Genomic DNA, 25,494 nt, shown 5'->3' with positions numbered 1-25,494 from the left:
TTGATTGCAATGTTATCTTACAAGACTGTCTCTACATCATGCCCTGAATTCTAATTTCTCATATCACACTGACTTCCGAGTAGCATGAACCCCATTTGTGGTAAACTAAGGCATTAATTTCATTGTCATTTTTTTTTTACCTTTTTGATAGAATGTAAACTCTATCTGGGAAGGGATTCTGTCCTGTTAACCTTGAATTGCTATGACACACATTATAAGGTTTCAACAGGAGCCATTGGTGGTAGTAGTTGGGAGCTTCTGTGAACACTCCACTAGGCTGTGAAGTACCTGAAAGCAACAACCACATCATAGCACCTAACATGTGGTTAAAAGATGACTGTGGAAATGGAAAAGTAAATTATTGTGTTAATTAATTAAATAGGCTTCTTTAATAGAGGATTTATAAAGTGAAATATGAGTGTAATACCAGAGAGTTTAGGTAATCAACTTGTTGTTTTGTCCATAATGGCAACAATGATTTGAGAAATCAGATCTTTTTTCCTCTTTGGGCAGTTACCCAAGTGTTTTGTCACATTCACAAAAAATTAAACTTTTCTCAATAAAATTTAGATTCAGAAATGTAGTTTTTCTTGAGCCTATGTTGAAAATCAGTGCTTTTCTTATGAGTATTTTAAATAAAGATTCACTTTATATAAATATAAGTACTCATAAAAATAATGCAATTAGACTTCAGAATCTTTTACAATTCTTTGATTGAATGAATTTTTATTACAATGCACATTTCACAATGGTTTCATTTAGAGTAGATTTTACCCATTGTTATTTTTATTGTATACTTCAGTATTTCTGTATATTTCACAGTTTCTAAGTGCTGATAGTTATAATTGTATTTTTGCATGATAATCTATATGCCAAATACTGTCCATGGAAAGAAATTAGGTCTAGATAAGGACAATCTGAAAGTTTTTCTAAGTGGAATTTTCCCTTAAATTTCTCTTATATGTGGATATAGGAAGTTTAAAACATGAATCATTTCAATTATTAAGAAAAATATAATTTTATTCCTGTGTGTTAATGGACACTATTAGCAAATATGCCAATTATAAGTTTTACCATTCAAATGATAAGGGAGAATCTCTAGGAATACCTCTAAATAGAAGAAATTACTGAGTTGAGTAAAATCTAGTTGAGTTTGATGCGAATATTGTGGGTTTTTTTTTTTTTTTGAGAGTAGAGGAAGTGAAGTTTTGATTATGTAAAAAAAGAGAGTCTATAAACAGTATGATCAGAAGGGCTAGTAAAGAGAGACCTAGCTGCTGAGGTCTTGCAGTCTAGGGGTATTTGTATGTCTTTATCATGTTATCTCCAAGGAGCAAAGGTAGTGGTTGTATATTAGTTACTGTGAAGGCCAGTGAGTGGGGGCAGTCTCTATTGATACCTTGACCTTGAAGCCTAGATCTTGTCATCATTGGTAAATATTTGTTATGAGGGGCTTCCATCCGGATTTGTTTAGTGTGTACTTGCTGGGAAGGAGCTGCAGGATGGAGCCAGTCTGGCCTATTTCTAAGCCTGGGCTCCCTCATTTCCCCCCACAGTTTATGGAAACCCTGGCTGCTGTCAGGAGTTAGGGCAACGACTACTCTGGCTTCTTCAAGCTGAGTAGGGTCAGATAGATGACCCATGGTCAGACCTGGGTTCCAGCAGAGAGTGGCCCTAACAGGGGCCCTTGGTACCATCATGCAGGCACTGTTTCCATCTGAGGTTTTGTATGTATGGCTAACTAAAATTTCACTGCTTTAAGTCTGGAGGAAAGAAATCTAAAAAGCTGATTAAATACACAGTCTAAAACAAAGATGGATCATTATTAGAGGACCTAGGAAAGGTGCTGTCCAAACCAGGAGGGAGTTTCCCATTGAGAGGCAAATAGAAACTGACAGGAGGGATTTGCTACTACTAATTTGATAAAAATACCTGGCCAGGTGTTTGTGAGGCCCAGAGCTATCTATCTCCTCACATGGGGTACTGCGAGAGGCATCATCAGGGAGGTGTGAACCTCCTTAGGGAAGACACCCTGCTGATTTCCATTTTAGGAGATCTGGCCTGAAAAGGAAGTTAGTACTGAATAGACAGCATCCTTACAAGGAAATTAACAGTCCTGCCTGCAGTGTTACTGACCGGCAGCCATTCTCTCAACAGCAGTGGAAACTTTGGAGTCTGGGCAGAGTGAAGGGCTTTTTCAGCTTAGGGAGGCCCAACAGGATCTGCAGCAGTGAGCTGGGAGTCCATCTACCCCAGAGCAGTTCTATTTCCAGTGGCCCAGCACTCTTCAGAGGATGGCATCTGTCATGACTACTGTTTGTTCAAAGCCCTGTGCTTCCCACATTGAAAACCAATGCCATGTAGAGTGGACTGGCCTTGTTGGGTCTCACTGAGGGCAGATCATTGTGAAAAGCTGTATTAATTAGCCTGCCCACCTTACATTACTTCTGCTGCCTAGCTCACTCCTCTTCCTCCTGGTCTGTTAAACTAGACCACAGAGGCAGCCTTTAAGATGTCAGAGAGGGGAGTGTTCAAGCAAATGGTGTTTTAAGGAGAAACAACTTTAAAGAAAAAAACTTAGGGAGCAATTTTCTTTAAAGATATGATGAAAACAAAAGAGAACAGGGATAGTTTTGAAAAGTATTAACATCTTCATTACTAAAAGTATTACATAATAAAAAAGGCAAATAAAATATATACAGAATGACACATGGTTTCTGAATAGAAATCACACTGAAATTCACGGAATAATTTATGAAAATGAAATTATTGTATAACTAGATATATTGAAAAGTCAAATACAGGTAAGAAAAATTAGAACAATACTCTGAATCCTAAATGATATATACAGGTGTTTTTATTTTAACCTTGGGATTAACATAAAAAGTTATGTTAATACTTTTCTATATATTTTCTATTTCTCAAAAATTAATGGCTAAATTTCATTCTCTATTTTCATGATCCCAAAAGCACCTATATACTTAGTTCAGTAGTAAGTGACTCATTTCTTTGTTAATTTAGTTAAACTTTGTATATAGTGTTTCATTTAAAAGATTTATTTCATTTATTTGAAAGAGTTAGAGAGGTAGAGACACAGAGAGAGAGGCCTTTCATCCATTGCTTCACACCTGAAATGGACACAGCAGCCAGAGCTGGGCCAATCTGAAACCAGGAGTCAGCAGGAGTTTCTTCTGGGTCTCTCACATGGGTGCTTGGGCCCAAGGACTTGGCCCATCTTCCCTGCTCTCCCAGGAGCATTAGAAAGAAGCTGGATCAAAAGTGGAGCAGCCACGACTCAAACCGGTGCCCACATGAGATGCCAGCACTGCAGGCCAGGGCTTTAACCCTCTGCGCCACAGTGCCAGCCCCATGTATAGTGTTTTAATTTTGGTATTATCAAAATATTTTTTCTAAACAAGAACAAGAATTTTAGAATTATTTTCTTTCATTATTTTCTTTTTTTGCATTATATCTACTATAATTAAAATTATTAAATCAGGATTATTTAATGATTTGTGGTACATCAAATTCAGGGCCTTAAATGACCTCTGTTTTTGCTTTAGCTCTGCCACCCAAAAAGAAAAGTGACAATTTTATGGCACCTAACAATCCAATGAAGCAAGTATGCTAGGTAATATGTTTGCAGCTATGTATGTTGGATTCTTAATCAAGGTGACTTTTACATAGCATGTAAATTATTCCCTATAGCAAAGTTTCAAGGTAAGCATTCCCAAAATTGGTTCAGTAGCCAATAATTTTATCAGAAACCTGGGCCTTTTTCCATTTTCTGTATCTCTGTCTCCAGCCTGGTGCCTTTCGCCTTGGCTCACCTCCGGATTACAATGTCTGCTGCCACTCCAGATATCATGTTCCCACCCAACCATCAAAAGAGGAAGAAGAAAAGATGGAAGAAAAAAGTTCTCATGCTTCCCCTAGCCTTTTAACTCAAAGAGGAAAATCTTTCTCAGAGTCTGTCCTGGCAGATTCCTCTTCTGTTCAGTAGCCAGGGTCTCAGGTGCTTGTCCTTGGTACAGCGGTTGTACAGTAACTATCTAATATCTCCAGTCTCTGATTTAGACCAGGCTCTGCTAGCAAGGAAGAAAAGGGAAGGAAATTGCAGTTGCATGGGAAACAGGTATGGCTACCTTGCCAGTTTATTTTCAAAGTTCCTTATCTTCTGAAGTTCAAATTCTCTCACAACTTAGTCACAAGATTGTGTCATACATTAGTCAGGGTATCCACAATCTAAGGCCAAATCTATGTAAAAGTACAGACAGACCCCAACTGAAAACAGTTGGCCTTAATGGTTTTTCAGCTTTATAATGGTACAAAAGTAATACACATTGAGCAGAAACTCTATGCCTAATATAGAGTTTTGATCTTTTCCTAACCTAACCTTGTGTGATACAGTGACCCTCTTCCAGTGAGCAACACAATCATGAGAGGAAACAACCAATTCTCCATGGTGCATTATTGCTAAGCTGGAGTGTTCAATAGGTTAAGTGTATTAAATTTTGACATGATATTTTCACTGTGTGGTGGGTATATTAGCTTTAATTACTTCAGCTAAAATAGCTGAGAGGAGCAAATTAGGAAGGAAGAGATTTATTTTCAAGGACAGTTTGCAGGTTCACAGTTCAAGATCAGATAGCCCCATTAGTCTAGCAACTGGAGAAAGCAGGCAGTAGTGAAGCATGTGTGGAGGAATGATCTCATGAGCCAGGAAGCAGAGACAGAGGAACGCTGCTGTTCTTTCATGTGCATGTGTCTCCATTTATAAAGCTATTCTGATTTGCTCACGGGACTCCACCCCAGCAAGTTAATCCAAGGTAGTCACTTCCCAGGCTTCACTTTTATGAATGTAGTTTGGACAAGCTTGCATTTCTTCTATCCTACCCCATAAGCCATTAACTTTAACCCATTAACATAAGACTTTGGGTTTAAACATCTGCATGATGGGGTAGGTGTTTATCAGAAGAGTTAAAATGCCACTCAGAACAACTGCATCCTATATCATCAGAGTCCCTGGATTTGAGTCCCTTCCCATTTCTGGTCTACTTTCCTGCTAATGCGTGCTCTGGGAAGCAGCAGATGATGACTCAATTAGGTAGGGCCCTGCCACCCTTATGGGAGACCTGGATTGAGGTCTGGGATCCTAGGTTCAGCCTGGCCCAGCTCTGGCTGTTACACACATTTGAGTAGTGAACCAACAAATGGAAGATCTCCTTTTGTGTGTGTGTGTGTGTGTGTGTGCGCGTGTGTATCTCTGCCTATCTCTTTGTGTCTCCCTCCCTCTCAAATACATAAAAACAAATAGATACAGGTCTTCAAAGAAGGAGGTACCTTTCTCTGAAGGGAGGAGAGAACCTCCACTTTGACTATGACCTTGTCTAAACAAGATAAGAGTCGGGGAACTCAAGGGGCTTCCATAGCCTTGGAAACTCATGACTGGAGCATGGGGAGATTACTGAGGCCGTAAACAGGAGTGTCAATTTGTAAAGTCAACAACAGGAGTCACTGTGCACTTACTCCTCATGTAGGATCTCTGTCCTTAATGTGCTGTACATTGAGACTTAATGCTATAACAAGTACTCAAACAGTATATTTCACTTTGTGTTTCTATGGGGGTGCAAACTGTTGAAAGCTTTACTTAATGTATACTAAACTGATCTTCTGTAAAAAAATAAAAGAAAAAAAAAAGAAATTATCAATTCCCAACTTGACTCTCACTGGGATTAAACATGATAATAGGTCTGATCTGATTTCACCATCATTTAAAAAAATCATCTATTATTTTTCACTTTATGTTTCTGTGTGGGAGCAAACTGTTGAAATCTTTACTTAATGTATGCTAAACTGATCTTCTGTAGATAAAGAGAATCGAAAATGAATCTTGATGTGAATGGAAGGGGAGAGGGAGTGGGAGAGGGGAGGGTTGCGGGTGGGAGGGACGTTATGGGGGGGAAGTCATTGTAGTCCATAAGCTGTACTTTGGAAATTTATATTCATTAAATAAAAGTTAAAAAAAAAATAGATACACATTTAGGAACTTCTGCATGAGCTTTTGTAAGCCAAATTCTGTTTAATCCATAACAATAGGTATATTGGGATACAATACCTTCGGGTCAAGTAGTAACTGAACATGAAGATTAATATTCAGAATAACCAACATTGTAACTCAAGTAATAGATTTTTCTATGACTTTTAGTCAGGATGTAATTGTTCTACTGTACCTCTGTGCAGGTATGAATATGTGTGCATGCATGCATTTATATATATTAAAGGAGTCTCACAGGAAAAGAACTCTTTCTCTCATTGTTCTTCTCTGTTGCCCAGTTATCTATAGAGGTTCTGAAACAGCTTAACATTGATCAAATAGTTTTAAAATCTCTTCATGAGCATATGATGTAGTTTGCAGTATGTTCTAGTAAAAATGAGCATTTCCATAGCTGATGATGTCTCTCATAACCTTTCAGACTGCTGCAGTGCAGGTTAGGAGCTTGAGCTCCTATGGTCATTATTATAGTGCCTGCTTATATGGCACTCATTTCTACACAGAGAGCTCAAAAGGCCTTACAGGCACTATTATGTATATTCTTATGAAGTAAAACTGCACAGTAATTTGTGTTCAGTAGGAAAACTCATGTCTTGGTGAATGAATAATCAGTTCCAGTTATAAACTCATGAAAACTATTAATAATGGAATTCAGGCTTCTCCTCCTCTGATTAGACTTCTTATTAAGAAGAGTAGTGCAGAATTTGTCCAATAGCCTCTTTCTGATCTTAAGATATAATTTTGGAATTTTTTAAAGATTTTATTTATTTGAGAGTTAGAGTTACAGACAGAGAGAAAGGTCTTCCATCTGCTGTTTTACTTCCCAAATGGCCTCAACGGCCAGAGCTGGGCTGATCCAAAGCCAGGATCTTCTTCCAGGTCTCTGATGTGGATGCAGGAGCCCAGGGATTTGGGCCATCTTCCACTGCTTTCCCAGGGCATTATCAGAGAGCTGGATGGGAAGAGGAACAACCAGGACATGAACTGGTGCCCATAGGGGATGTTGGTGCCGCGGGCAGAGGCTTAGCCTACTAAGCCACAGCACTAGTTCCAGATACAATTTTGCAATATAATCTTCCTATTTTTACTTTCATTTTTAACAGGTACACCAGGTACACAAAATTTTTGCATATTGTAGGTACCCTGTGATGCATTCATACATTATACATTGTGTAATGTTCAAGGTAAATCAAGGTTAACAAATATATCTCTTCAAACAGCCATTCAATAAATATACCTTACTACAAAAGTTGAATTGAAAAGTTAATTGTGAATCTATTTCTTCACATAAAATCATTTTTGCGATAGAGATAATTACAGAAAAGAAAAATTTTCCAATAAGACATCACAAAATTAGCCTGAATTCTTAAACATAGAGTGTTTAAAAGGAAAAAATAGTTCATGAGAAAATGCTTCACAAAATATGTAACAGCTTGATGCAAATTATATAGTTTAGATGTTAATCATTTAAATACCAGTAAAGAATATCTTAATTGATAAGCACTAAAGAAGCTGATCTAAAAAAATCAGGTTTCAATATTCATTAGACAAATAATAGATGTTTAGATTGGTCACATATCCTTCTGGAAAACCAGTTTTTTGTTTGTTTGTTTGTTTGTTTTTTTGTCGTTCTTAGAAGATGTATTAACATACACAAAGTTCATAGCTATGAAACATCAGTGGGCCTAAGATGTAGTTGGAGGGGAACACATTTGGCACAGCAGTTTAGATACTGCTTGGTATAACTGAACCCCATATCAGACTTCCTGTGTTCAAGTTTTCCACTTCCCATTCTAGCTTCCTGCTAATGTGCACCCTGCAAGCATCAGGTGATGGGTTAAGTACCTGGGCCCCTGTCATGAATCTTCAGCTCCCAGCTTTAACATGGCTTAGCCCTGACCATTGCAGGCATTTGAGTATAAATCAGCAGATAGGAGATTGCTGTCTTTCTGATTCTACCACTATCTCTGTGTCTCTCTTCAAATGAATAAAAATAAATCTTTAAAAAACATGTAATAATAATCAAGGGAATATGTGTGTACACATAAATAATATTTGATCATGGAAATCATAGCTTATATCCCATCCAGCACTGTTTTTTTTTTATTATTTCCTGGTTGTCACAAAATAGTTAAGGGCCACTGCTGTGGCATAGCAGGTAAAGCTGCTGCCTGCAGTGCTGGCATCCCATGTGGGCCCTGGTTCGAGTCCCAGCTGCTCCACTTCCAATCCAGCTCCCTGCTATGTCCTGGGCAGTGGAGGATGGCCTACATCCTTGGGCCCCTGCACCTGTGTGGGAGACCTGGAGGAAACTCCTGGCTCCTGGCTTTGGATCTGCTCAGCTTTGGCCATTGCAGTGAATTGGGGAGTGAACCAGCAGAAGGAAGGCTTCTCTCTCTCTCCGTCTTTCCTTCTCTATGTGTGTGTAACTCTGACTTTCAAATAAATAATAAATAAAGCTTTAAAAATAGTTACATCTCTGAATAATAAAGTATGCCAGTATATGTATTCTTAAATAATACTAATTTGGGGAGCTGACATCATGGCATAGCAGGTAAAGCTGCCACCTGCAATGGCAGCACCCTATATGGGTGCCAGGTTTGTCCCAGCTGCTCCACTTCCAATCTAGGTCTCTGCTAATGGCTTGGGCAAAGTAGCAGAGGATGACCCAAGTGCGTGGGGCCCTGCTATCCATGTAAGTGACCTGGAAGAAGCTCCTGGCTCCTAGCCACAGCAATTGCAGCCATCTGGAGAATGAACCAGCAGATAGAAGATCTCTCTCTCTCTCTCATCTCTCCCCCTCTCTCTGTAATTATGACTTTCAAATAAATAGATATTAAAATAAAAGAATACTAATTCCTAAGCCTGCTAGTTTTTAGGACCCTTGCTGGAAAGAACAGCTTATTTCAAAAACAAACTATAATATGACTTTATTTTAAAATTATTCAAAACAGAAGAATGTGATCATGTTGTAAAAATTAGCAGATCTAAATTATAAAATACAAATGTCCATTAAACATAGGACACTAACAAACAAAATGAAAAAAGTCCTTTCTCTAAGTTTCAAATAGAGCCAGACATTAGCAACAACAGAGGGATGTTGGGGGTTTTCCTGTCCTGGTGCCATGAATAGCCACTAATTGGAGAAAGTGTTTGAGCACATCTGAAAGACAAGCTAGAGGCTGGAACACATCAGCTCTGCCAAAAATTTGCAGAATTCTGCAAGTCAGCAAACACAAGTAACCGCACTGGAATTTATGAGAAAACAATGATTCTATCAATAGTATGTGGTTTCAGGATAATTGTACATTTAAAAAGACAAAATCTCTGAATATGATAAAAAGAAATTTGTAGATTGTTCAATTTTATCAAAATGGCAGATGCACCAAGACATTGCATTATTTTCCATCAACTTTGCCAATTAGAATTTTTTTCCAGGTTTGCAATTGGATAAATGCTTAAAATAACAGCATGACAGTAAGGACTTAATTTTTAATAAGTGCAATCAAAATGACAGCATTGAGAGTAAGCATCCCTGAATTACAATAATTTTACCAAAAAAGTCTTTATAACTTAAATATATCTTAAAGGTCTCACTCATCCCTACTACAATAGAAATTAAATTTCAACATGAGTTTTAGAAGGGGGGTTTTCAAACCATAGCATATACTTTATCTGGGTTTTAATATATAAATATTCATAAGGTATAAACTTATATGAAAAACTCATAAAGTCACCTGTCTGCAAACAGAGATTGGAAAATTATGGTTTGCCACTTAAATCTGACATGCTTTTTTTTTTTAAAAAAAAGATTTATTTTATTTATTTGAGAGGCAGAGTTACAGAGAAGGAGAGACAGAGAATTCTTCCATCCACTGTTTCACTCCCCGAATTGCCACAATAAACAGAGCTGTGCTGATCCACCAGGAGCTTCTTCTGGGTCTCTCACATAGGTGCAGAGACCCAAGCACTTGAACAGTGTTCCACTGCTTCTCCAGGCTATTAGCAGAGAGCTAGATCAGAAGCAGAGCAGCTGGGACTCAACCAGCACTCATATGGGCTGCTGGCTCCACAGGCAGAAACTCAAATACCAAGCCACAGCACCAGCCCCAGCATGCATGTTTTTATAAATAAGGCTTTGTTGGAATACTACCATGTCTATTTGTTAAAATGTTATCTACAGATAACTTTGTACCACAATAACAGAATTGAATAGTTGAGATAAGAGCGTATGAACCCTAAAGCCTGAAATATTTTCTATCTGGCTTCTTACACAGAAAATTTGTTGATTCCTGGAGTAACTGTAGTCAACTGTAGAGCACATACTTTTATTTAAAAAAATGAATATTTAAACAATGGTCAAGTCAAACAAAATAGGCCAGATTCAGATGACTTTCAGTTCTGGGGAAAAAGAGGAATAATCTGCCAACCCTGTCACTAAATTTTTGGGTGATATTGAGGAAGTCATCAGTTCTCCTCTGGTAAGTAGTAAGCATTTCCATTTACCCAGTCCATAAGGCCAAATGACAAAACTACATGATATTTAAGGAGATTGTGAAAGTCAAGACAGGGAACTACCTCCAAAACAATTATAAATTCAAGAAAGCTGTCATGATTATTGGGAGCTGAGGTCTAGAGCTTAATAGGTCAGAGTTTGAAGCACACAAATGAGGATGATCTAATCAGTGTAAGATACCCATAATTGCGCACTTAAATACACCAAGGCCCAAGGTTATATGGCCTGTGTATGTCTATAATTTCACAGGCTGAGATTGAAGAAGAAACCAGTTTTATAATTCTACAAAAGGAAATTTTTGTAGGGAAATTTCTAGCAAAATGTGCTTTTTTTTCCTTTTTTAAAAAATTTATTTATATAAATGGAACAAATTTCATGTATTTCATATATACAATTTTAAGAACACAGTGATCCTCCTTACCTTCCATCCCTCTCTCTATCGCTCTTATTCTCCCTCTTCCATCCTTTTTTTTCTTTTAATTTTTGCAATGACGTACTTTCAATTTACTTTATAATAAAAAAGCTTAACTTGACACTGAGTAAAGAATTCAACAAGTAGTAAGTAAAGAAACCACTGTTCCTCAGGAGTATAGACAAGGGCTATAAACAATAATCAAATTTCAAAATGTCAATTTCACTTATATACTTTAGATTTTTTGCACTTTATATGAGAACCACAAACCAGAGGAAACATGCAATATTTGTCCTTTTGGGAATGGTTTTATTTCACTAAGCATAAATGACCTCTAATTGCATTTATTTTGTTGCAAAAGACAGAATTTCATTCTTTTCAACATATGCAAATCAATGAATGTGATATATCAAACTAACAAATTGAAAAATAAAAAACATTATTATCTCAATAGATGCAGCGAAATCATTCAATAACATACAGCGTCCTTTCACAATAGAAACGTTAAGCAAACTGGGTATAGAAGAAACATAGCTCAACACAATCAAGGCAATATATGACACTCACAGCTGGCATCATACTGAATGGGGAAAAGCTGGAAGCAATTCCACTAAGATGCAGAATCAAAGACATCCACTCTCACCATTACTATTCAGTATAGTTCTGGAAGTTCCAAGCCATTAGGAAAGAGAAAGAAACCAGAGAGATACAATGGGAAAGGAGGAAGTCAAATTATTCCTGTTTGCAGATGATATAATCCCATACACAGGGGAACCAAAACATTCCACTAAGAGACTACTGGAACTCATAAGAGAGTTTGGCAAAGTTGCAGGATATAAAATCAACACATAAAAATCAATAGCGTTTGTATAAACAAACAATGCTATTGCTGAGACAGAATCAAAATTCTAAAGAACTTATTATTGGAAATGTCAGAAGTTAACCCAAGATTTAGATATCCTTGTACTGGTGAGCTTCCATCTTATCTGCCTTCGTCCATCATTTATATTTCATATGTTCATTACAGCATTTGTTCAAGAAGCACTATGAGAATATCTTCTTGGCAAATGTTAATAATTGCAGATACCTGATTTATGTTGCATGGCTTATCATTGTAAATATTCTGGAATTCAAATATCTCACTGGTAAAGAATCATTCATTCATGCGTGTGCAAATGTCTTCATTTAACAAACACAGATTGAGACGTTATTGTTGCCAACAAAATTGGCAAATTACTTGCTCTCATGGACTTTAACAAGCAAACAAAATTTTCAGAGTAAGTGTTAAGAAAAAAATAGCACAGGGTAAGGTATAAAGTGAAGGCAGGAGTGATACTTTATTTAGATTGGAGGATGATTTATCTGAGGAAGAAACATTTGAGTGAGATGAGGAAAAGGTGCTGGCTATGAGAAGATTCACAGGAAGAACATCACACACAGGAGCAACAGTAATTAAAAGAGTAATAATCAGAAAATTTGTATACTTCTACAATTTTTATATGTATGCCTATATGTTGGTAAATATTTATATTAGTCAGTTTTTCATTACTACAACTGAAATACCTGAGAGGAGCTTCCTAGGAAGGAAGGTTTATTTTAGCTTTCGGTTTTGGAGATTCACAGTCCCAGGAAAGGTTGACCCATTCATCTGATGTCTGATGAGGCAAATTTGTGCAGAAACAAATTCACACATTGGGCTGAGGAGCAAAAAGTAAAGCTATGCTGAACTTGGCTCTTATAATCAATCCTCTCTTGACATGAATCTTCTGAGAAAAAGCCCCTGAAGACCTAATAATCTTTCATCATGCCCAACTCTCAAACACATAATTGGATCAAGATTTCACCTTTACCCCATCAACTACTAACATTAATCCATTAGCCATTGACTAAAGACTTTGGGGGCCAAGTTTTGCATCCCAAAGGATTTCTCCTTTGGAAGACATCCAAATTATTATTCAAACTATAACAACATTATTTAACACAACCAATTTCATTAAAACATGCTTCTTAAGATAACTGAGTTAACATAGAAAGGAATCCAAATAATCATTAAGATGTTTCAGACAGTGAAGATCAAATTAAAAGCATTACTGGTGGAGATATGTCCCAAGCTTATTACCAAGTCCCAATATTTGCTCCATGACTTATGGTGGCAAAATGTCTTCAAGGCCATTCACTTGTAAAGGGAAATTACACCAGTTGAAATTTCTTGAGACCCCTTTCCCCCATATTCTTATTGGAAAAAAAAAGAGAGTAGAGCCAATGAATGCGTCTTTCAGACAGGTGACTTGAATAGCATAAGGACATGACATATAGAAACCCATCTGGTAGAGCAAGGAGGTAGAGAACAAAGATACAATAGTAACTCTCCTACTAATCAGTAAATGGAAACGACATTTAGGTTGTGACAATTGTGTGGAGTATACTGACATCTGGTAAGAAGAGTTTTTTGGATGCCAAAAGGCATGCCACACAGATGACACAGATGTCACACTGCCAAATATCTTATCCAACAAAATATAATCCCCCACAATAAACAATTATCCCATTATAAATGTCAACCATGCCAAGAGCAATAAATGCTGTCTTAGAAGTTCCCTTTTTTTTTTTTTTTTTTTTGTTTTGTTTTGTTTTTGACAGGCAGAGTGGACAGTGAGAGAGAGAGACAGAGAGAGAAAGGTCTTCCTTTTGCCGTTGGTTCACCCTCCAATGGCCGCCGCTGCAGCCGGCGCACCGCGCTGATCCGATGGCAGGAGCCAGGATCCAGGTGCTTTTCCTGGTCTCCCATGGGGTGCAGGGCCCAAGCACCTGGGCCATCCTCCACTGCACTCCCTGGCCATAGCAGAGAGCTGGACTGGAAGAGGGGCAACCGGGACAGAATCCGGCGCCCCGACCGGGACTAGAACCCGGTGTGCCGGCGCCGCAAGGTGGAGGATTAGCCTATTGAGCCACGGCGCCGGCCCAGAAGTTCCCATTTTTAAATTTTTCAACTTTTACTTATATAAAGGAAACAAACTTCATGTAATTCATATATACAGTTTAAGAGCATAATGATACTCCCCAGTCTGTCTTCCCTTATTTCCACCCTCCCTCCTCCTTCTTTTCTTATTTTTCTTGCAATTTTCATAGTGACATACTTTCAATTTGCTTTATAATCACAAGCTTAATCCTCTATTAAATACAGAATTCAACAAGTAGTAAGTAGAGAAACCACTGTTCCTCAACAGTACAGACAAGGGCTATAAAAATAATCAAATCTCAAAATGTCAATTTCACTCATTTATATTACTTTTTTGTACTCTGTATATTAGTTACCATGAATCAGGAAAATAAGATATTTGTCTTTTGGGAAGTGGTTTATTTCATTAACCATAATGGTCTCCAGTTGTATCCATTTGTAGACGTTCCCTTTTCTTTTTTTTTTCTTTTTTTTTTTTCTTTTTTTGACAGGCAGAGTGGCAGTGAGAGAGAGAGACAGAGAGAAAGGTCTTCCTTTATTTCTGTTGGTTCACCCCCCAATGGCCGCTACGGCCGGCGCACCGCACTGATCCGAAGCCAGGGGCCAGGTGCTTCTCCTGGTCTCCCATGCAGGTGCAGGGCCCAAGCACTTGGGCCATCCTCCACTTCCTTCCCAGGCCACAGCAGAGAGCTGGACTGGAAGAGGAGCAACCGGGACAGAATCTGGCGCCCTGACCGGGACTAGAACCCAGTGTGCCGGAGCCGCAGGCAGAGGATTCGCCTATTGAGCTATGGTGGCGCCGGCCTGACGTTCCCTTTTCTAATCACGAGAGTAAGAAAATATAATTACCTGCCACAAACTCTTAGGGGAATTAAAGTTTATTCATTTGATCCAAAATTATTAGATCCATTGAAAATACACATTAATATAACACATATATTAAATATATATTGTTATCTTACACTATAATCTCAGATTAATCAGTTGAGTATACCTCAATTTCAGATGGACTCTTTCAGTATCTTCATTATTTTTTCCACATTTGCAAATATATGTGGTTCATATAACAAACTTCAACAAAATTTACCTCATCTTGAAATTTTCCATAATTACCTGAACTGTTCTTTGTTCCTTCTTTGCCTTTTAGGGCAATCTATACATATCTTTCTTACAGCACTTATCACCCTTTGAAGTAATTATTCATGTAAAGGTCATTCTCATTTAACAAAGAAGCCCTTTGGAGTGGAGTCTGTATAGAATGTGCTAAATATCCTATAATGTACACAATAGCTCCCTATAACACATAATTAACCATATTAAAATGTCAACAGTGCCAAGGTTGAGAAACTTTGCATCTCAGAAATCTTTGTAGACCTAGTATCCTCATGGAGCCCATCGCAAAGAAGCAGAAACTATTTAAATGGATGAACAAGTCTCACAAAGAACACTACCTACATGAAAATACTGTGAGTTCCACTTCATGCTTGTGATAAATCTTACTTGTTTGTATCCTCCTACAATGTAAAACTTTTACACATACATTCATGTGAAAGAAACACTTTTTTTTGGGCAATTAGAATAATTTGCATTTAGTAACTTTCACATTAACAAGAAAAGCAATAGACTAGAGAGGGAGGGTAGGATGGGAATTATCACTATTTTCCTAAATGTATATATATGAAATATATGAAACTTGTATAACTGAAATAAAATTTTAAAAATGAAAAAATAGACATGTTGTAGACAACTTCAAAAATGAAGAATATAATGAAGCAGTAAAACTAGTAATAATTACAAATTTGTGGAAACTAGGATCATAGAAATTGAGATAAAATTAAAATTGAATAATAGTTTAATTAAAATAACTGAAGTGTGTGTGAGGAGAGAGTTGAGAAAACCCCTTTGGAAAAGTTTTCTCTTTTTGACCCAGAATAAGCAAAGTTTTAAGTGTTATCCACTCAAAGGAATATTAGGAAGCTATGTCATGAATTTGAAAAACAGAAGCATGGGAAATATTAGTTTCTTGATACATTGTCTTGGTTAGACCACATCTAGAGAATAGTGCTACCCTTCACTCAGTGACAGAAGTCTCAGCTCTACAGTCCATACGGTGTCAGTTTCAGCCACCCAGTTCTGTGAATGTGGTGCAGAAACTGCCATACATAGTGTTAACAAATGGTCATGACACCATTCCAATAAAGCTTTATTTACAAAAACAGGTATGCTGGATTCGGAACTGGCTCTGTTTTAGAAACTAAATATTGACAAATTTTAGGTGGTCTAAATTAGAACAATTGGTGTGTTTGCAGGTCTAGACATCATATCATACAAGGAATTATTTAAGTGATCAGTAATATTTAGTCTAAAAAAAGATAAACCCTATAATGCCTTAGGGCACCCAGTTCTTCATTTAATAAAGGTGATTTTGTCTTGCTTTTCAATCACAGAGGTTGGCCAAAAAGAAAGAAAAAAAATCTATCCTCAGTTTCATATTATGTGCTCCTTGGGCATCAGTGAGAACTATGTATGGAGTTCATATAACCCCAGAAATGCAAAAGAACTTCTGATCTTCACCTAATTGTGATTCTCACTAGTGTCTGTTGCCTAAGACAACATGATCAAATCAGCTGCAAGTGACCCCTTTCCTGTGATCAATTGTGACTCTCTTGACATTCATGGCCACTTGATCCTTCACCTTTGTGTTTGTCCAAATCAAGGTTTGTGTTCCCAAATCAAGGTTTGGGAGATGCTGTCACTCCTCAAAATTCCTGGGCTCAGGAGAAAATGTAATTTTCTGTTCATAGCGACCAGCTACTTTCCCTCTGCACTGTCCGTAGAAGCTCCTATTCAGTGGTATGGATTTGGTTAGGAGTAAAACAGAAGTCCTCCTTAGAAGCCTGAAGACTGACAACATTTCCCAACCATCTTTGAAATGCCAATCATCCCACTAAGTCCTTCTGGGCATATTAAAACCTAATTGTAGAAATCATGCAAATTCATTTGATAAAAATAACAATTTTTTTTTAAAATGTGGTAAAATCTATTTAAATCATAGAAAAGAAAGATATTGGTATCTGAGTTTAAAAGGAAATATCATTTTCAGGCAGAACAGATAAATGCCTTTTTTTTTTTTTTTTTTTTTTTTTGGACAGGCAGAGTGGACAGTGAGAGAGAGAGACAGAGAGAAAGGTCTTCCTTTTACCGTTGGTTCACCTTCCAATGGCCGCCGCGGCTGGCGTGCTGCGGCCAGCACACCACGCTGATCCGATGGCAGGAGCCAGGTACTTATCCTGGTCTCCCATGGGGTGCAGGGCCCAAGCACTTGGGCCATCCTCCACTGCACTCCCTGGCCACAGCAGAGAGCTGGCCTGGAAGAGGGGCAACCGGGACAGAATCCGGCGCCCCGACCAGGACTAGAACCTGGTGTGCCGGCGCCGCTAGGCGGAGGATTAGTCTAGTGAGCTGCGGCGCCGGCCTGCCATTTTTTTAAACTTTCAAATATATATTTACATTCAAAGCTTTCTTTTACCTGCATTCCAAACCTAGGTACATATCTATGTGCACACATTTTTGTAATATAATTGTCTCATCCTTCTCTCAAAGTCCATAATTCATTACATCCAACCTATTTCTGCCTTAGATTTATTCCATTCCAATATTCTCTCTGCTACTCAATCCATAAACTACTACTTCTCCTGCAGCTTTTTGTCCCACATTGTATCAATCATCATCATGAACCAAGTCATGTGTTTCTCCAAAGTATCTCATATCTATACCACCATGTTATCCATATTGCTTTTATTTTATTTCTGGCTGTGATTATATCCTATGTGGTTTTAAGAACAGTCTTTGATCTGACCTCATTGCCAAAGTGTGCTTTCTAAAATACAAATGTGATACCTCTACCTGAATCTTAAATGCTAACATTGGACCCAAGCCAAAACTCAAATTCCTTGGTCTGACATATAAGAAGATCTCATGACCTGACCTTTGTTTGCATATGATTTCTCATTTCTCACTATTTTTATTATTCCTTGCTATTTCTTGTTTCTTATCAGTCTTACTAACTTGTAATTCCTTGAATACTCCATGGTCTCTTTTAACCCACTTCTGTGACATTTCCTCCTCAAATGGCCATTTCCCCAACTGCAGTCCCATGAATTATTGCAAATATAAACCTCAATAAAGCCCTCTATTTTCTATTCCTAAGCTTCAGAGCTAAAAATGTCCCTCTCCCCTGTGTTCTCTAGCAACTTCTTTACACATAATATTTTCTGTGGCATTTACCCTGTTGAGTAGAAATTGTCCTTTCTCTCAGTTATTTCCCTCAAGATTATAAGTTGCATAACAATGAGAATAATTTTTTATTCTTATGATGCTAAATCTTGGGAAAATAAGAAATCCAAATATTGATGTAACTTTATAAGTAATATTGAAAAATACAAGAGTAAAGGAATATTGAATGGAAGAAAGAGCATTATCAGTGGTTTAAAGCTTAGAAAACTGATCTCAAAACCACCTTGTTGTTACATCAAGTGGTCAGTTCTCATTGAACCTTACCTGATCGTGCTACTAAAATTTAATTCCTCTAGGGATTTTATCTCCTTCCCTCATCTGCTGAACTTTTTTCCATAGCATTTATAACCTTCTTATTTTACACAATTACTTCACTTACTGCCATCTCCCACACTACCACCACCAACCACTACCCAATGTAAAGACATTTTGGACACTGTGTTCACCTGTTGTATTTATTGCTGAGTACCTAACACTGTCTAAACTATACCTATGATGTTTATTATTCATTAAATCCTATGAGATTATTTTTACATTTTAAAACTGAAAAAAATCCAGTATTTGAATGGATGATTATTCAAGAATATCTCTCTCTCTGACCATGCAGAACCTAAGGATAGCATTCTGGTTACTAGATAGATAACAACACCTTCCAGAAAAGTGTTAGTTTTGTCTTATATGTTTATTTAAGAGTGCTTTGAGAAATGCTGACTGTGTATGGGATGTGCTGGATTACCCCAACCATTGACACCAGCTTTGCCCAAAGTTTTCCAATTATTCAGAGTTACAGCATCATTCAAGCTGATATATTTGGGAGATAGATAATGAACACAACAATCTATCTGTAACAGAGGAGCATTTAGGGGAGTAGAAATTCACTTGACAAATGATGAAAGTGTGCCATGGCATGGGGATTTACATTGCTTTGCTGCAAAATTTGCTTGGTTCATTGGTTCTCAAAACTGTGGTAATTCTTAAAAATATAGATAGTGGGACTCCATTCTACTGTTGTAGTTATTTAACAAATTCTCAGGTATTAAATTCCTGTTAAGTGGACAGGCCTCTACTCTAACCATACACTGGCATTTGGGTATCAATTCTGAAGATGGAATAGGATATTAATGTTTTCAGATGGCAGTTTTCCTACATTTCTGTGTATTTTAAATTTACTTCTTTCTGAAGAATACCTCCTATTCTGTGCACTGTACAATCAAGGAAATCTGATGGGGGCTGTAATTGGGTGGAATGTCTTTCAGAGTAATGTGTCATCCACTGCCTCACAATAACATTTTTCTCCATCTGTTGCAGGTCAATGCACAAACTGGCCCAGTTGGAAAGACTTGACCTAGGCAATAATGAATTCAGTGAGCTGGTAAGCAAATGTATTTTCTAAATTTGATAAGTACATTCCAGGAGAGTTTCTTTTGCTATTTTTACAACCCCAGGTATGAATTCTCTGACTGTGTTTTCATTTGCTAAATATAAAAAATAAAATTCTAGGATTTAAAGTAGTTTATTAACTTGTAGCCACAGAGAACTAGATAATATTGGGATTCATTAAAAAAATGGATTGAGGCAAATGCCATTGGGAGGGTTGAACACCAACTATATGGCAGGCATCACATTAAGTGTGTTATGTGTGTTGTCTTATTTAATTATAATTTGATATGTTGTTGTTTTAACTATGAAAATTAGCTAAAAATATGTGCAGACATACATGGCCAAATAGAGATTAAACTAAGAATTAACTCCTAAGTACCTTGAAGACTTCAACCTACAAGGCTGCAGGATAGCATAGCATGAGAGAAATGAGTCACTAATTGTACCTGAGTGTCTTTCTAGTGAACACAAATGTTACTCCAGCAAGATTGGCAGAATTATGCTTGCTCCTTTAAAATTCAGTTTTCTTGAAATTTCCATGGAGGCCAAAATCTAAAATGCAAATTAGAGAGCAAGTACTCTTTAATAAGAAGACTCAGATTTATGTCTTCAGAAGCCTTCTACTGGAATGTCTTTAAATTTCAAAAATTCGATTTGTCTAAATATATATTAACTAGTTTTAAATTCAGATATTTAAATAAGTAATCAGGGTTTTTTTGTCCTCACTCTCTTGATAACTGTGTGACGTTATTTCCTGATCTGGAAACTGGGGATTCTAATGGCTCCTTCTTTATAGGACTAATGTGAGAATTAAAGGAAACAATACAAGTACCAGTAAACAGAGACTCTCAGAAAATGCCAGGGGAAAGTAGGGACAGGGTTTAACTCACACTCTGTTTTGAATGCACAAAGAAAATTCACTTGTTTTACTTTGACTACAGCCAATCAGGTCCTTATCCCAGCCTCTATCCACTATTTATTAAAGATAAATCCGACTTTTGTTCTTCTGAGATTAAATCTGCTTTAAGAAGTACACAGTCCCTTTAGGTTATGTTCTTCTTTGCCTAATAGATTCTCAGTCTTCATGTATTCTCTTTCCATTCTCTGCTTCTCTTCCTAAGATGGAATTTGGGTATATGAAAAAAAGCATGCCTTATGTCTTTATGGCCTCAGGTTGGTGTTCAGAAGTGTGCTGCCATTCTGTTACCAAGTACAAATCAGTCTGCAACTGAAGTTGCCTCCTGTGTTAGAACAACAATTTTGAACCCATGGTTCAGTTCTTTGAGCTCAGGCAGACCTCCCTGGGAGCACAGGCCATTCCATTTTCATGCTTTGCACTCAGCTCCCACTGGCCCTAGATGTGTGCATCTTTCTCTGCCTGTCCTCAACAGAACTAGGCTGGGTAGTCCAACGTAGTTTCTGTTGTGAAGATGTCTCTTCAGCCACAATCCGTGTTGACCCCGTAGCCAGTCTGCTAAGTACAGATAAATTTCAGGGCCTCCCCTGCCTGCTGCAAGACAGTGCCAAGTTTTCTCTGATTTCAATGCCCTCAGAGTTGTTGCAAAGCACCTTTCCAGATGGCCTCAGTACTTATATTAGGGCAACAGTACCTCGTAAATAGTCTTATGTACGTCTGATTTTTTTTTACTTTTTTATTTATATAAGGTGAACAAATTTCATGTATTTCATAACTACAGGTTTGTTTGTTTTGTTTTTTTTTTTTTTGACAGGCAGAGTGGATAGTGAGAGAGAGAGAGACAGAGAGAAAGGTCTTCCTTTTCCGTTAGTTCACCCAACAATGGCGCTGATCCGAAGCCAGGAGCCAGGTACTTCCTCCTGGTCTCCCATGCGGGTGCAGGACCCAAGCACTTGGGCCATCCTCCACTGCACTCCCGGACCACAGCAGAGAGCTGGCCTGGAAGAGGAGCAACCGGGACAGAATCCGGTGCCCCAACTGGGACTAGAACCCGGTGTAGTGGTGCCACAGGCAGAGGATTAGCCTATTGAGCCACGGCGCCAGCCCTACAGTTTTAAGAGCATATTACTTCCCATCCTACCATCCCTCCCTCATATACTCCCACCCTCTTTCTTCCTTCTTTTGTTATTTTTCTTTTTATGTTTACATTGACATACTTTAAATTTACTTTATAATCACAAGCTTAACTCTCCACTAAATAAATAATTCAACAAGTAGTAAGTAGAAAAAAAAATAGTTAGCGTGAATAAAAGAGAACATATAAAATTTGTCTTTTTAGAGACCAGCTCATATCACTAAGCATAAGGGTCTCCAGTTACACCCATTTTGTTGCAAAAGACATGATTTTATTCTTTTTTATGGCTGAGTAGTATTCCATTATGTATATTTACACCACATTTTCTTTATGCAGTCATCTGTTGATGGACTTCTGGCCTGATTCCATATCTTAGCTATTGTGGGTTGAGCTTCTATAAACATGGGTGTTAAATTTTCATATGCTGATTTCATTTTCTTTGGGTAAATTTCTCAAGATAGGATGACTAGGTCATATGTTAGATCTGTTTTCAGATTTCTGAGGAATCTCCATACTGTCTTCCATAATGGTTATACTAGTTTACATTCCCACCAATAGTGTACTAGAGTACATTTCCCCCCATCCTCACCAGCATTTATTATTTTTTGATTTTTGGATTATAACCATTATAACTTAGGTGAGGTGAAACTTCATTGTGGTTTTTATTTGCATTTCCCTGAAGGCTAGTGATACTAAGAGTTTTTTCATGTGTCTGTTGGCCATTTTGTTTCATGTTTTGAAAATTGCCTATTCATATCCTTAGCCCATTTCTTAACTGGATTACTTGTTTCATTGTTGAGTTTTTTGAGCTACTTATATATCCTGGATTTTAATCCTTTAACATATATATATATATTAAAAACATTTTTTCATATTCAGTTGGCTCTTCACTTTGTTGAGTGTTTTTTCCTTGCTGTGCAGTAGCTTCTTAGCTCGATATAATCTCGTTTGTTTATTTTTGTCTTTATTGTCTGTGCTTCTGGGATCTTATTCAAGAAGTCTTTGCATAGGCAAATTTCTTACAATCTTTCCCCTATGTTTTCCTCTAGTAATTTGACAGTTTTAGGTCTTAGATTTAGATCCATTATCCTCTGTGAGTTGACTTTTTTATAGAATGTAAGGTAGGAGTCTTGTTTCATACTTCTGCATGCAGAGATCCAATTTTCCCAAAACCATTTGTTGAAGAGACCATCCTTTTTACAGAGAATGATTTTAGTTTGTTTGTTGATGATTAGTTAGTTGTAGCTGCATGGATTAATTTCTGGGTCTATAGTATGTTCCATTGATCAACATGTCTATTCCTGTGCCAGTACCAGGCTGTTTTGATTATAACTACCTTGCAGTATTTCTTGAAGGGCTTGAGGTGACTCCAAGTTTATTTTTATTCTTTAGAATTGCTTTAGCTATTCAGGGTCTTTTGCGAGTCTACATTAATCTTAGGGTTATTTATCTGGATCAGAGAATGTCTTTGCCATTTTAATTAGGAAGGCATTGAATCTCTTAGTTGCTTTGCATAATATGGACACTTTGATGATATTAATTCTTCTAATCCATTAACGTGAAAGATTTTTCCATTTTTTGAGTCTTATTCTATTTCTTCCTTTATGCTTTATAATTTTCATTCTAGAGATCTTTCAAAGCCTTAATTAACTTTATACCAAGATATTTTTATTTTTTTAGCTATTGTTAATGCAACTGATCTTACAAGTTCTTTCTCAGCTTATGGTATTATTTGTGTATACAAGGGCTATTAACTTTTATATGTTGACTTTATACCCTGCAACTTTGCCAAAACCTTATGAGTTCCAATAATCTCTTAGTGCAGTCATTTAGTTACCTTATGTATAGGATCATATCATCTTACAAGCAGGGATAATTTGACTTCCTCCTTTCCAATTTGTATCCATTTGATTTCTTTTTCTTGTTTAATGGCTCTGGCTAAAACTTCCAGAACTATATTGAACAGTAATGGTGAGAGTTGGCATCCTTGCCTGGTCTTCATCTTAATGGAAATGCTTCCAGCCTCTCTCCATTCAATATAATATTAGCTGTTTGTTATATGTTGCCTTGATTGTGTTGAGGTATGTTTCTTATATATCCTTCTATAGCCAATTTGCTTAAGGTTTACATTATTAAAAGATGTTGTATTTTCTCAACATCCTTTTTTTCTTTGAATCTATTGAGGTAATTACATGGTTTTATTCTTTGATGTGTTAATGTCATGAATCAGATTTATTGATTTGAAATGTGGAACCACCCCTTGCATACCAGTGATAAACTCACTTATTCCAGATAAATGATCTTTCTGATTTGTTGTTGGATTTGATTGGCTAGTATTTTGTTGAAGACTTTTGTATCTATGTTCATCAGGGATATTGGTTTACAATTGTCTTTCTTGTTGTACCTTTTTCAGATTTTGTAATTAAATTGATGCTGACCTTATAGAAGGAGTTTAGGAGAATTCCTTCTCTTTAATTTGTTTTGAATAATTTGAGAAGTATTGGATTTAGTTCTTCTTCAATCTACTCAGTTAAAAACACTAAATTTTGTATAAATGTAACAGTATTTTTCAATGTCCAGCATTTATAAATTACTAGAGTACATATTATAAAGAATTCAGGGTTTAAAAATATGATACCCATCCTAGCCTTGTAGTCCAGTAGGAGAAATAAAAGATATTTGCAGAATTATAAACTAATTTTCAACACAAAATTATAAATGATAAATCAATTGTGTAGAAAGTTGAAGTATCTTCTTTCAAAACAACTATCTAGCAAGTACCTCCAATTTTAGAGTCAATGGTTTTTTCACATCTCATTTGTGTACATTTATAGTTATCATTTATACTTTAATTCTAATCCATCCAATACTTGTGAGCAGAATAATTTTTTCAATAAACATATTTTATTGTAAAAAGAAGTTTGGTAGAATTCAGCAGAGAAACCATCCAGCCTTGGGCTTTTATTTTTTGGAGGGTTTTTATTACTGACTGAATCTCCATCTTGGTTATTAGTCTGTTTAGGTTTTTCATGTCTTCTTGACTCAATTTTGATAGATTTTATATTCCAAAAATCTATTTCTTCTGGATTTTCTTAAATTGTTGGCAAATAGCTATTTGTAGTAATTTTTGATACTATTTTTATTTCTGTATCCATTATAACATCTGCTTTCAACCTTGGTTTTATTGATCTGAGTATTCTCCTTTTCTATGTTAGTCGATCCAGTGGTGTATCAAATTGTTTATTTTTTTCAGAAAAACAGCTCTTCATTTCATTGATCACTTGTATCTTTTTTGTTTCTTTGTTTTGTTTATTTCTTCCTTAGTTTATTATTTCTTTCCTTCTCCTCATCTAGGGTTGGTTTGTTCTGGTTTTCTAGACCCTTGAGATACACTGTTAGATCACTTAGCTGATGCCTTTCTAATTTCTTGATGTAGGCACTAACTGTTTAAACTTTCTTTTTAACACTACTTTTGCTGTATCTCGTAAGTTTTGATATGTTGTGTTGTCATCTTCATTCATTCTAGGAATTTTTTTATTTCCCTTTTGATTTCTTCTATGAATGACCCACTGTTCATTCAGGAGCGTGTTTTTCAGTCTCCATATGTTTGCATATTTTCCAGTTTCTTAAGTGGTTAATTTCCAGCTTCATTCTACTATGATGAGAAAAGATACATGGATGATCTGAATTTTTTGAATTTGTTAAGACTTGCCTTAGGGTCTAACATGTGATCTATCCTAGCTAAAGCTCCATATACTGATTGAAAAGAATGTATATTCTGAAACTGTGGGATCAAATGTTCTGTAGATATCAATTAGGAACATT

General features: G+C 36.8%; 1 protein-coding gene across 12 annotated transcripts in view; it reads left to right on the top strand.

Annotated features, from left to right (window-relative positions):
• The window catches only part of LRRC7 (leucine rich repeat containing 7), a 586,672-nt gene that overhangs the window by 348,216 nt on the left and 212,962 nt on the right, over positions 1–25,494 (top strand). For all 12 annotated transcript variants that reach the window (XM_051857607.2, XM_051857612.2, XM_051857606.2 and 9 more), the window contains one exon: positions 19,547–19,610. In XM_051857607.2, the coding sequence (XP_051713567.1) occupies positions 19,547–19,610 (64 nt within the window). The remainder of the gene's footprint in view (positions 1–19,546; positions 19,611–25,494) is intronic.

The sequence above is a fragment of the Oryctolagus cuniculus genome, chromosome 7 (genome assembly GCF_964237555.1).
Source record: "Oryctolagus cuniculus chromosome 7, mOryCun1.1, whole genome shotgun sequence".
In the NCBI taxonomy this organism is placed as follows: domain Eukaryota; kingdom Metazoa; phylum Chordata; class Mammalia; order Lagomorpha; family Leporidae; genus Oryctolagus; species Oryctolagus cuniculus.
This window is presented reverse-complemented; position numbering and strand designations above follow the sequence as displayed.